This window comes from Aedes aegypti, chromosome 3 (genome assembly GCF_002204515.2).
Source record: "Aedes aegypti strain LVP_AGWG chromosome 3, AaegL5.0 Primary Assembly, whole genome shotgun sequence".
Taxonomy (NCBI): Eukaryota; Metazoa; Arthropoda; class Insecta; order Diptera; family Culicidae; genus Aedes; species Aedes aegypti.
The window spans coordinates 140,436,313-140,449,315 of record NC_035109.1 but is presented as its reverse complement, the minus strand read 5'-3'; the positions used below and the strand labels follow the sequence as shown (position 1 = coordinate 140,449,315).

The 13,003-nt window shown below is 38.9% G+C and overlaps 1 protein-coding gene and 1 long non-coding RNA gene across 25 annotated transcripts in view; one reads left to right on the top strand and one right to left on the bottom strand.

Moving 5' to 3' along the window:
* Nucleotides 1-6,672: 6,672 nt before the first annotated feature.
* Nucleotides 6,673-7,638, top strand: LOC110677951. The gene is made up of 2 exons (XR_002501341.1): nucleotides 6,673-7,193; nucleotides 7,399-7,638. It is a non-coding gene; the product is annotated as an uncharacterized LOC110677951 (long non-coding RNA).
* Nucleotides 6,843-13,003, bottom strand: part of LOC5567588 (CDC42 small effector protein homolog) — a 139,186-nt gene continuing 133,025 nt past the window's right edge. For 22 of the 24 annotated variants that reach the window (XR_002501332.1, XR_002501336.1, XR_002501331.1 and 19 more), the window contains 4 exons: nucleotides 10,566-10,907; nucleotides 7,862-7,968; nucleotides 7,393-7,689; nucleotides 6,843-7,187 (listed from right to left, as the gene is read on the bottom strand). Coding sequence is in view for 2 of the 24 variants with exons in the window: in XM_021850074.1 (XP_021705766.1) it covers nucleotides 7,681-7,689; nucleotides 7,862-7,968; nucleotides 10,566-10,707 (258 nt within the window). In the remaining 22 variants the exon portion in view is untranslated. Of the gene's footprint in view, nucleotides 7,188-7,359; nucleotides 7,690-7,861; nucleotides 7,969-10,565; nucleotides 10,908-13,003 lie in introns of those variants that run through there. The other 2 variants (XM_021850074.1, XM_021850075.1) reach the window with 1 other exon arrangement.

The window sequence follows — 13,003 nt, the reverse complement described above, 5'->3', positions numbered from 1 at the left end:
GAGGAGATCGCAGCAAGCGGTGACCGCGAACGGACGTTTGAAAAAGTCTTGCTGCCTTTTTTTTTTCTCGCGCTTGTCAATTTTTCGTTTTGACATGTTTTCGCTGGTTGTAACTTCAATCTTCAGGAAAGTTTTTTGGTGCAAAATTTTGTTTGGAACGTGGATGAGTGGTAGAGCGGTTGCCGGAAAAGAAATGTGTTGAGGTGTGCCGAAGTTTCGCTGTTCGGGGTATCACGAATTCCCTTACTGGGGCCGGAACGGTCGTCTTTACCAACTAATACCCAGTTGGAGGATCTGGTGAGTTTGTTCCGTATTATTGTTCAGAATTCAGTTTGCAAATTGAATAGTTAAATCTTAATAGATGCCATCGGAATGATTTGATTTTTGTTGTTTATGTTAATAATGTTGTGTATCGTCGGTTCGCGATCACGGAATCAAGAAGTCAAAGCCTGAATGGATTATGGTACAGTTTCCACCTTTTTCTATTTTGTGATGTTCTGCGCGACAGAATTTCGCGTTGTAATTTGACATCGTTTTCTCTCGTTTATTCGGAGTACGGTAAATTCGTTCGATTTACTCGCTTTGGCATATCGCTTGTCGTGAAATTGGTCGTACGTAGCTCGGGCGTTCTTTATTCTTTTTTTTTTTTGTTTTTGTCTTCATTTTATGCTTCTCGATTTAAACGCACCTGATAGTGTCGTGTATTCAATGTAGGCTTTTTTTTTTCTTTTTTTTATCAATCCGATGACCCTGGAGGGATCGGTTCTGCTTGTTACAGTTTTCTGAGCAGAAAATCACAACCGGTATCAAAGTGTAATCAACTAAACTGTAAATAAAACATTTATTTCCATCATTTGAATGCCGGCATTTAAATGAATAAATTATTAACATCTAACCACAAATGCTCTGGGTCCATCGCCAGCTTTTCAGGCGAATCCTGACCTGATCTTATACCCCTCCCAACCCCCACCTCCGTAGCACTTATGAGGGCGTCGCTGAGTCGGTGGCCTCTCATTAAGTAAGTGCTGCATCAACATTTCCTACCCCTATCCCAAGTTACGGTAAAGATGGGCGTGGCCAGGAATAGCAATATTCGTGAATTTGGTAATGTTGTTTAAGATTGGGCCAAGGTTTACTCCCCAGCCTTGTTCCTGAAAGCGGTCTGGATGATATTATCAAATGGCACATTAATATTGCTAGTATCCAATCTACGAAGTATACCGTAACTACGCTAACGCTAACGCATAGTGGGGCAAAAGTTCGACCCATGTATAAACTCACGGAAAAATTTGCAAATTGCCTAAAATCCACATATTATCTTCAAATTTAGTTAAATTTGTCTGATCGTGTGAAAATTGTCACCAAAATTTTACATTTCCACTTAGTTTTGCGAAAAACTGATATTTTTGAGTATATTACAATTAACCCGGTTTTGGGCAATTTTTTGATGAAAATTGAGTGTGTATTTTTCGGCAAACTTAAGTTTACGACTGGTGTAAAGTATGCCTGTCATAAAAGGATCGATATTTTGTGTTTTAGCCAGCGAACTTTTGCCCCACACTAGATTCGAACTCTTGCCCCACCGGTGGGGCAAAAGTTCGAATAAGACAATAAATTTTGAAACTGTTATAACTAAAAATGGGTAAATATTTTGACACAAGTTTGTTCAGCAAAATTATAGCCAATATGTTGAAGGTTCACTGTATGGTATTTGTTTTGTTTTAACTGCTATTGTTTTCCTGGAAACTTTGATTATATCACTAAGGTCGAACTTTTGCCCCACCTTACTCTAATGTTTAGCTTTCGGTAGTTGTTAGAAAAACTAGATTTTATCGCATATTTTCAAAAATTCCTTCAACTAGCACGGAGAGTGTTGAAACCAAAATATTCAATCAAAATCTAAAAGAGAACATGGCTAAAGATTGGTAAAGTATATTCGATGTGATAAGAACACCAAGTTTTACTTTGAATATGAGAAATCGGCACGTTGAGTCGGCTATGAAATCAAACTTATGAAATACTAACATATAACTTTGATTATCAATACATAAAAAGTTCCACCGAGTTCCACCCCAAATCATGCACAGGCATGTTTCTTAGAGTATCCTCTAAGGGGTCTGAAAGATACAGCTGCAACTCCCTGCAACTCTTCGAGATTTTTGACTATTTTGAGGTATACTCCTTAACCAGCACAAGTATGAAAATGAGTTGTTTGTGATGAAAAATCCGAACATCTTGAAACGCTATGTGGTCTCGGCTCAATCAGACATTACACCAGAGCAAGTTTATGCTTGAAATAATATATCTTAAATGTGGTTTCCAAGATTTTATTTAAATTTTATATAAAAAAACTGAAAAATTGAACAAAAAATCTTTTATTTTAATTGGGGGCGTATAAGTCACTTTTGCAGCTAAGAGTGAGAAGAGACATATTTGCAAACAGCTTCTTACATCATTATGAGCAATAAAAGTACAAATTGCAAGGCTTTTCTGGGAAATTCATGAAATTGGCGCTTGGGACAGTTATGCGATTATGCCTATATCATATGTCATTTATGCAAATTGTAGCTCTTTTGAACAGAAACAACTTTTCCTTCCATACCAAGGTGCTCAAATGGCTTGATCTTTCAGTTTTGATTTTTGTCCCGCATCTGACACATATCAATCGTTGCTATTCCGTGGTTGACCGAGGTCAGTGAAGATGCACAAAGAAGTTCGGCTGGGATTGGTCATAAACTTCTTCAGTGTGCATAATTCAGTGCCTCTATTTATACAGGGTCAATAACGTCGCCGGCCACGTCCTTGCAGTCAGGTGGGATTAGGGGAAGGAATGTTAGTGCGTAACCTTTGCTATTTGGAGACCGTGTTTGCCTCTGCATCTCCACAAAAGTAATTGGGAGGGATGTTTGTTAATTGGTAGGATCGTTGGGTCACATGGTTCACTTTGATAAGCGATTAGACCATGATAAATAATTATTTGTGAGATATAAACATGCCTTTGAATATAATGTTTTCAATTGATATGAACAATTTCCAAGTAGAAGAAAATAATGTCGACACTTAAAGTGACGAAGCATTAAAAGTTTGTTGAAAAAATATCTAAACGCATCATTCCTACAGCGGTAAGGAAGAAAGCATGTGTTATTATATTTTACTCATATGAAAAGCATAAGCATAAGCATTGATGACCGTATAATTCGTAGTTGCTATTCCGTGATTGACCAGACTAATCGAAGTTGCACAAGGAACCAAGAAATGTAGCTTAGGAGTAGCTATCCATCTTCAAAGTACACTTTCGAGAACTCCAAACATTAAAACGTCAGTAACGGCGCAGGCCACTTCCTTACGGTCATCGGGGAAAGGAGGGAATGTTAGTTTGACATCCATTGTTACTAGATACCGAGATCACCTCTGCATCTCCATGGTTGTCATGGGAAGGAGTTTTTTTTAGTGGGGAGGGATCATAGCTGCATGATTAGGATTCACCTTGGTAAGTAATGCGATTCATGCAACTGTAGTTAAAAAAATCACCTATCAGTACTCTAAAGACAACCTGACCATACGGTAAGTCGACACTTTTGGCGTCGACCTATTCAAAGGTTATTTTTTATAATGATAAAAATCAGGTAAAAGGAAAGGTATGGGGGTTTTAAACGTCAATGTACAAGAGTCTATGTCGACACTTATAGTGACAAACTGTTCATATTTTGTAAAATCAATTTATTTAAGTAAAATTCCCACCGTTGTCATGATAAAAAAAAGTTTCATAATATATTGTACATTTAAAAAAAAACACATGAAACGAGCTCACCAAATTATTCATCCATCCTTGATTGAGCAGCTGAAGCTACTTTGATCAGCATGCTCATTTCATAAAAGCAAAACATCACTCCGGCGACGCGAAAACATGAGCTCGATTGCACTCTGAACACGTGCGAAAAAAAAACTCCGGCGACTTGACGACGCAAAAAACGAAAAAACGACGCAATTTTTCTGGTGCAGATGAAACGAAGCCAAAAATCAAACCCTCAAGAGCATAAATCTAGAGAATCAGACAGCGGTTCAAGCTGAAGACCTGGTCGATTGGTCACCACCAGCGAGTGACCATTCGACCAAGCTCTGTGCCCGATCCGCTCTCCGGTTATCCAGACCTGTGCTCCAGAAAATTTGAGGCTTGGCCTAGATGCATCTTCACCTGTGCTTTAGGCTTTAACGAAGCACTGCCCGGCAGAACGCGTGCAAAATAAACCCTTTTATTTCAGATATGGACACTTTTCTTACAAAAACTGCACCAGCCGAATCTAATAATTTGCGGAGACCTTATCATATTTTAACATTTAAAAAACTCGATTGTCTGGACCATCACAGAACACTTTTATGCCGACACTTGCAGTGACAAACCATTCAAAGTTTGTTGAATATAGTAAAACTTTTGCAAATCTACACTCATAGCGTCGAATCATCCAAAGTATTCGTTCAATTACAAAAACAAAGGTAAAAGGAAAGGGATTTAAAAAAAATGTAAAACATAAATAGTTTATAAACAAGAGTTTATGCCGACACTCATAGTGACAAACCATTCATAGTTTATTACAATTACAACGAGAAAAAAAGAACCAAAACCTACGACGCAATGAAAAAAAAAACACATGCTTGCCCGGACTCTTCAACTTGTACTTTCATATGCCCCATCTACAATAAGGGCGACAAACTGGAATGTGAAAACTATCGTGCGATCACTATCCTGAATGCCGCCTACAAATTACTATCCCAGATAATCTTCCGTCGTCTATCACCAATAGCAAATGAGTTTGTGGGAAGTTATCAAGCTTCACTGTACTGCAAATCCAACAGAAATGCCGTAAATATCAAGTCCTAAGTACATTTTTCACAAGATCCAGCCAATTTGTTTGCTTCGAGGATGGTATGGATATTGTCAGCAGAACATTTAGAACGGTGGCAGATCTGTATACCCGCCTGAAACGTGAAGCGGTTTGGTGGTGAATGCGTCAAAAAGCAAAGTCAAACTGATAGGCGGAACCGAGAGCAACACAGATCGCCTAGGAAGCAGTGTTACGATAGACAGTGATACTTTCGAGATGCTTGATGAGCTCGTTTACCTCTAATTCTTTTTAACGTTTGATATCAACGTTAGTCGTGACATACGGAGATGCATCATCAGTGGAAGTCGTGCTTACTATGGACTCCAGAAGAAGCTGCGATCGAGAAAATCTACCGCCGCACTAAATGTACCATGTACAAAACGCTAATAAGGCATGTGGTCATTTATGGACATGAGACATGGACCATGCTGGGAGAGGACCTGCAAGTACTTGGAGTGTTCGAACGACAGGTACTTAGGACCATATTTAGCGATTCCAATACTACCGGACAACAACCATGCAAAGATGGTGTTTGCATTGAATTCGGTTGGTACTAGAGGGCGTGGAGCACAGCAAGCGAGGTGGTTTGATCAGGTGCAACATGATCTGCGTGGACCAAAATCGAAGTTGGAAGGACACAGCCATGGACCGAGAAAATTAGCGTGAGATTGATAATTTTTCAGGGTTTTCAGGTGAGTTTCTATAATGTTGTAACCAAACAACTGAATACAGAAAAAAAACAAGTGTGACGATGAACTTCATTGACTCATGTAATATGGTTCTGGAATTTCACATTATTTTCATAGGAACGAACATAATTTAACGCAAAATACTTCACAACACCAGTGGTGGAAAAGTTCGCATCACGAAGCAGCTCACGAGTGTATACCAACGCATAACAAACATCACACACTCGCGAACTGACTAAGTGTGAGTAAGTCCGCACCCGTCTGCTCGGGAAAATATGTCAAAAGAAGTAGCAACAAGCTCGGGAACGTTTACTCGCGAGTAACCCCGCAAGGTGTGATTTATTATGGATTTGACAGACAAATTAATTGTATAACCATCAAATCGACAGTAAACTACTAGTTTGTAGTCAAAAACCCTTGGAAAGCATAAATATTGGCTAAGCAGCTTTTTTTTTCCAAAAGCACAATATGACTCTGAACAGCTCCGAACACTTTCGCGAATCACTTTTAGCTTCGGTTACTCGGGAGCACGGCAGATGTGAGTAAACCAGCGCTCTGAGCGCTGGTTTTGTTTTTGTTCCAATTCAGCAAAAATGTTTGCACAACACACAATTCAACAAAAGTTAAGACAAACAACGTCCATTTTTTTTTAAGACACTGCACGGCAATGCTTCCAGTGAGCTATTTGCCCTTTGAAGGAAGCACCACACTAGACAACGGACTAGCATGCAACGCCCAGTGGCACTGTCGGAAAACATACCTCTCGAAAAGATTTTTTTAAGGCGGGAATCGAACCCACACCGCTTAGCACGATGTGGCTAAATGCCTCGGTGACACTAGCCCACAGCATTTACCATAGGTGGCATTGGTATTGGTGCTCTATTAGTAATAAATAAAATTGTGTTACACGATGATCAATTTAAACCTACTGATCGATTTCGCCGAATTTACGGTAACAACGTTAACGAGATTTTATCAAATTAATTGGTGTAACACCAAATAAATAATAATTAGTCAAATTTTAGTGGAAAACTCCGCTACTTATTTCTAAAATGGAGTGTTCGGATACAAATGCATTAGTAAAATTCCGATGATTTCCAAAAATTGTTTTCAATACGAAATGTTTTATTGTGTCAAAAAACTGTTATATTACTAATAAACCGATATTAAAATTAAGCGATCAGAACAGCGCCAACATTAATCTGAGGATTTTAGTAATTAAAATCTAACCGTAAGGCATTTACGAAGGAATTCTCGTTATAAGGCAGTGTTCGCTTTTGTCAATTCAGTTTATTTCGATGGGCTTACATTTTCTACGTGTGAGTATAATATAGTCGATACTAATTGACACTTTTTTTTAATTCAAAGGAACTATGTACAATGATTTACATCGGTGCACATGTGGCACATTCGGTTTTTAGTTTATTATTAATTAACTTTTGATCTCTTAGTGAAGCACCACGATTTTTTTTTTTCAATCAATTCTTCATATTCTAAGTATCATCTATAGGAAAACTCATTCATTCAAATTCACGCAAAACTATCTCTTTCGTTTCGTTATCCATCTTGTTATCTCGTTGGCTACCCTAGTTTTCATAAGGCTGTTGTTCGAAACCTTAAGGTGAAGATGAATCGAAGCCAAACCTCAAATTTTCAAGAGCACAAATCTGGTGAACCAAACATCCGTTTAGGCTGAAAACTTAATCAATTGATCACTACCTGGTGGTGACCAATCGATTAAGTTTTCAGCTCAAACGGGTGTTCAGTTCTCCAGATTTGTGCTCTTGAAAATTTGAGGTTTGGCTTCGATTTATCTTCACCTTAAGGTGTTGATTTCGGCTATAGTCTAGTAGTGGATTAACTTTTCAGTATTCTGCAAGGAAGGCATAGGATCTGAATTACTTTGTTGAAGTCGTTTTGATGAACTGTACCATGCCTTCCCGCTTCAGCGTGAATTAATTCGCCGGCTATGAAGTTAATATGTAATTGTTTCTCCTAATTATCCCCACTTAGCAATGTTGATCTATGTGTACAGTGCTATAGTTTTCAAAGCATAATAGCCTTATGAACTAGGAATAAATTAATGGACGGTGGCATACCACGGTTTATCAGCAGGCCTGCGAAATGGGAACGGCGCATCCGTGAAAAGAGGGAGAAGTGAAAATGAATTAATTTACTAATTGGGTGTAAAACGGCGCAACTGACTACATTGGTAGTCAGAGATTTTCATAACAATCGGGCACCATTAGCGGCGTACGGTGACCGTCAATGGTCCGGTGCCTTACTCACCTGTAGTCTTAGCGAGTTCATTTCGTAGCCGCCTTTACTCTGCATTTGATTCTGTATCGCCGAAAGGTGGTTCGTGGAAAGCTCGACGTCGTTGGAACCGATGTGGCCTACAAAAGTAAAAAAAACGCGTAAATGTAAGGCAATGATGAGTGAACAAGACGCGATATGAATGAGCACATTAAGAAAAGCCATTTGGGAGTTGTGAGTTGCGAATTTCAATCACGATTTTTGTTAATTGTTTTTAAGCAAATGACTGTATCAAAAATAGAGTTGGAAACATTCATTACACTTTCAATGCGCATCGTACTCTCGTGCTGTGCGTACACTAAATATTTTTTGTTGATGAAAGTTTAGATACTATCTAGAGCAATAAGCCAGTATTTTAGTGCTATTTTTATTACTATTAATCCGTTTCGTATCCTTATTTGGACCTGTGCAGTTTTCCTGCACTCTTTGGCGGAAGTGAAATGTCGGAAGTAAAGCGTTCTTTTTGGATACCGTTTGGAAGAAAAAAAACCTTTTCCAAGGCCACTTTCATGATTACAATTGTGAACACGAATGAAAGTAAGAGTGAATCTCTGAAAGATTGTATGTGCAAAATGCGGGGAGGCAATTAGTCCAATTTTTGGGATTACCGTCCACGCATACGAATCTTGGACTCATGTACAGGGCAGATGAGCGGGAACGTTTATCGTATCAATAATTCTGTAGGTAGAATCTAGAACAATTTTCCCTCTACGAATAACCCTAGGAGTCTTCCTTAGCCGAGTGTTTAGAGTTCGCGGCTAAAAAGCAAAGCCATGCTGAAGGTATCTGTGTTCGATTCCCGATCGGTCCAGGATCTTTTTGTAGAAGTTTCCTTGACTTCCCTGGGCAAAAAGTATCATCATACCAGTCGCATGATATATGAATGCGAAAATGGCAACTTTGGCAAAGAAAGCTCTCAGTTAAAAACTGTGGAAGTGCTCATTGAACACTAAGCAGAGAAGCAGGCTGATGGATTGGTTGCATTCTGGTGATAATAAAGCGATCAAAATTTTAGCTCAGAGCTCTGTTTGGTTCTCTAGACTCGTGCTCTTGAAATTTCGAGGTTTGACTTGGATTTATAATCATCTTGAGTGCATCTTAATGCTAAATTTCAGATAATTTGGTCGAGAAAAGCCCCAAGTGCCTAAGTAAATCATCAAGATGCCCAAGTAGTTCTTTACCGTAATTAAAATTATTTCAAATCTTAATCCTTTGATTTTTTTTCATAAAAATAAAGAGTTCTATAAAGCAAATAAGTTTAAGGTATGGATGAAACAAGGCCACACATGTAGAAGAACTTACTTAGGGCTCACTAACAATTTCAATTTAACCGAAATTATCATTTTTGACATCCACCAACTCTCTCGTACTGCTTTTTACATGGATATTCTACACATTTTATATGAGCAGTAACAGCTTGATCGTTTTTAAACCGTATATGAACTTTTGTAGATTAGATGTAGATTAGATAACAAGTGACATACTAAAAGCATATTACATACTACATACTACATAAATGAAGGCTTCTTTTCAGGATTACTTGTGGTATTCAGCAATTACAGAAGAGTGTTGAACCAATCTGCAATAAGTAATTAAACTTTGATTCAAACCGTCGAATAAAAGAAGTTAGAGAAAAGTTAAAAAATATAATAACCCTGGCAGTTGGAGGACAAAAATTCAAAAAAATATTTCGAAACATTGCTAAGAAAAGAGTGGAACATTTTTTAAGAAATATGGTGTAACATAGAAATTAAATCATTAATGTTTGAGAGATATTTATTCAAAATTACGGATGGTTGGTTTGTAGATTAAAGCTCGAAGATGTTCGTTCTAGAGATGGGCAAAAAGAATCGGAGCCGTTCAAAAGATCCGAATCACTCAAAAGAACGAGTGATCCGTGGCTGTTTTTTGGCGAGAGTCGGTTCATTTGATCACCACGGATCAGTCAAAAAGTGACCCGGAAAAAGTACAAACCAACAATCGGTTCCCCTATTCTCATTCGTTCGTTTCTCAGCTTTATTATAACGCTTGACACGTGCCTTGCTTTGCGCGCCAAGGCACACATGCAGTTCCGCTCTCTTAGAGCATACGCAGCCAAACAACAAATTTGCCCCGCCCAGTTGCAAACAGAGCCCACTTGAATGGCAAAGCACATTTTGATTCTTCCTTCGGGTAGGGAAAAACGGCCGAGTATTGTGAGTTTTTGAGGAAGAATGAGAGAGCGAAAGATAGTACCAAAGCTACGACGTATGTCGCCTAGTAGAGAGAGAACCGCTTTTCTTCCCGTTTGCTCAGTTCAGTTTGCTTTTCTTTTGCGAGCCGCTGAGCCACTGAACCGTTCAAAAGATCCGTTTCACTAAAATGAGTGATTCGAATCGGATCCGTTCACTAAAATGAACCGTTTTGTCCATCTCTAGTTCGTTCAAAACGATTTTCCCGGTGATCTTCCCAAATTCCCGGTTTTTCCCGTCTTTTTCCCGGTGGTTTTAAATTCCCGTCCTTTTCCCGCTTTTCTCGTTTTTCCCGGTTTGGTGACCGCCCTGAAATTTTCAGACCGGCTATGTGTTATGCTTTACCAACATTTTAGACTAATTTTAAAGTGCCTAACGCAGAAAATCAAAAATGAATATCATGTTTGAAATGAAACTAATAAAGAAATTTCCAGAAGGTTACTTACCCGTGTGCACAAAATTGGTGGGATTTCCTATCATTGACCGGTCTATCCGCAGCCGCTGGTGATGTCGCCGCCGCCGGGGACTTTGCGGTTGGTGGAAGCAACAGGAAAACCATTGTAGCCAGATATCGCCAGTACTGGCCATTTTACCGCTTTTCAGATTCTTCTCCACTATGACCGGAGTTGGGGGCTGTTCGCAATGAGGAAGTCTCCGACGTTCCCCCTGTCTTATTAATCCGCAGTGGACACGGTTGGACTGCTTTCACACGGAAGATGGAATGCACTGCCTGGTTGTGCTTGTTCAACGCACGTTTACGGCCACTATTATCTGTCGTGGTATGTGATCTGTAACAAATGAGCAGAAATAGCCAGATGAGTAACGAAACGAATATACTGGGAATTGTTTTAATTCAGCAATACAATTGTATGCGAAATTATCACTTTTATTTACTAAATGCGGACATCCTAGAGCACGCAAAACTAGTTGGCGACCTTCTAGTAGCAAAGCATCCGAAGGCGTAGAGCTGATCTTGGGCGAGCGAGTCAACGAAGCAGTTTTCAATTTCACTTTGTCGCAACTTAAGAAGGGAGCTGTGTTGAACAAATATGATCGCCGGTCGGCATATAATAAGCAACTAGCGCTGTACAATAAGCAGAGAGCCAAGCCAATGAGCTCGCTTATGGTTTCAGGGTCATACATTAGCATTCGCCAGCATGGGTTCACCAGTTGTTGCCATCAGCTATTTACAATATAAGTGGGCAGGCATGTCGCAGTCTTCCATCTGATCTCAAGAGAATAAACAAACAAAGAGCCAGAGCCATGCTGAGATCTGACAAGTTGTGAGCAGGCTCGTTGTATGCATTGTAGTTGGGCTGGGTGGACTAGACATTGTGGCTCTTACTCGATTGTAGTAATAGTTTCTGACTTTTATTCCCAAGGGTTGGCTTAAGCAGATATTCAGGGTGACCATTCAAAATCAATTTTTCTAGCATTGAATCTAATGATTGGTGCAATGTTCTAAACCACCACTATGACTGTAGCAGTCCAAGTTGGTGTGAAATTTACTAATAGAATAGTTATTGGATTACGTTTTTCTAATGGATCCAATAAATAATATAATAATTTCTTCTTCTTCTTTCTGGCGTTATGTCCCAACTGGGACAAAGCCTGCTTCTTAGATTAGTGTTCTTATGAGCACTTCCACAGTTATTAACTGAGAGCTTTCTTTGCCGATTGACCATTTTTGCATGCGTATATCGTATGACAGGTACGATGATACTCTATGCCCTGGGAGTCTAGAAAATTTCCCTTACGAAAAGATCCTCGACCAGTGGAATTCGAACCCACGACCCTCAGCATGGTCATGCTGAAAAGCTGCGCGTTTACCGCTACGGCTATCTGGGCCGGAATGCTCGTTCTTTGAATGGTAAGGAGGACGAGCTGTTTTATTTTCTAACAGCTAATAACATACATATAGCAGTTATTACTGAAACTTATTTGAAACCTGGATCCAAACTCAAACGAGATCCTAACTTTTTCGTTTATCGTAATGATCAACTTGATGGCATGTTGCAATCATCATTCATAGGCGTATAAAACATCAACTTTTTTCGTCATTTGAAACCAAAGTTTTTGAAACTTTAAGTGTTTCAGTTGAAACACAGCTTGGTAATATTTACCAAGCCATAGCTGCCTATTTACCTTTTCAATGCTCTGGACAGCAAGTTAATTTGCTCCAAACTGACTTGCGAAAATTGACTCGCAATAAGTCAAAAATGTTTGTCATTGGTGACTTTAATGCCAAACATCGATCATGGAATAATTCTCAAAGTAATTCCAACGGCAGAATTTTATTTGATGAGTGCTCTTCAGGATATTTCTCAATTCAATACCCTGATAGCCCTACATGTTTTCCTCTTCTAGAAATCCATCTACGATTGACTTGGTCTTAACCGACTCTAGTCATCTTTGTAGCCAACTGATTACTCATGCTGATTTTGATTCTGATCATGTCCCTGTTACATTTCAAATATCCCATGAAGCGATTATTAATCCTATCAGCTCCACTTTCAATTATTTTCGAGCCGACTGGAATATATATGAAACACATATCTAATCTTGATGTTAGCATTTCTTTACAAGCAAAACTTGATATTGACAATGCCCTTGAAACTTTAACAAATTCCATTGTTGAAGCCAGGAACATTGCAATTCCAAAATGTGAAGTAAATTTTGAATCCGTGATTATAGACGATGATCTTAAACTCTTGATCCGTATTAAAAACGTGAGGAGAAGGCAATTTCAACGCACTCGCGATCCTGCTATGAAAATTATATGGCAGGATTTGCAGAAAGAAATTAAAAAAAGATTTTCACAATTAGGAACAAAAATTTTGAAAATAAACTTTCTCAATTGGCCCTTTTCGAAATTATCGAAAAT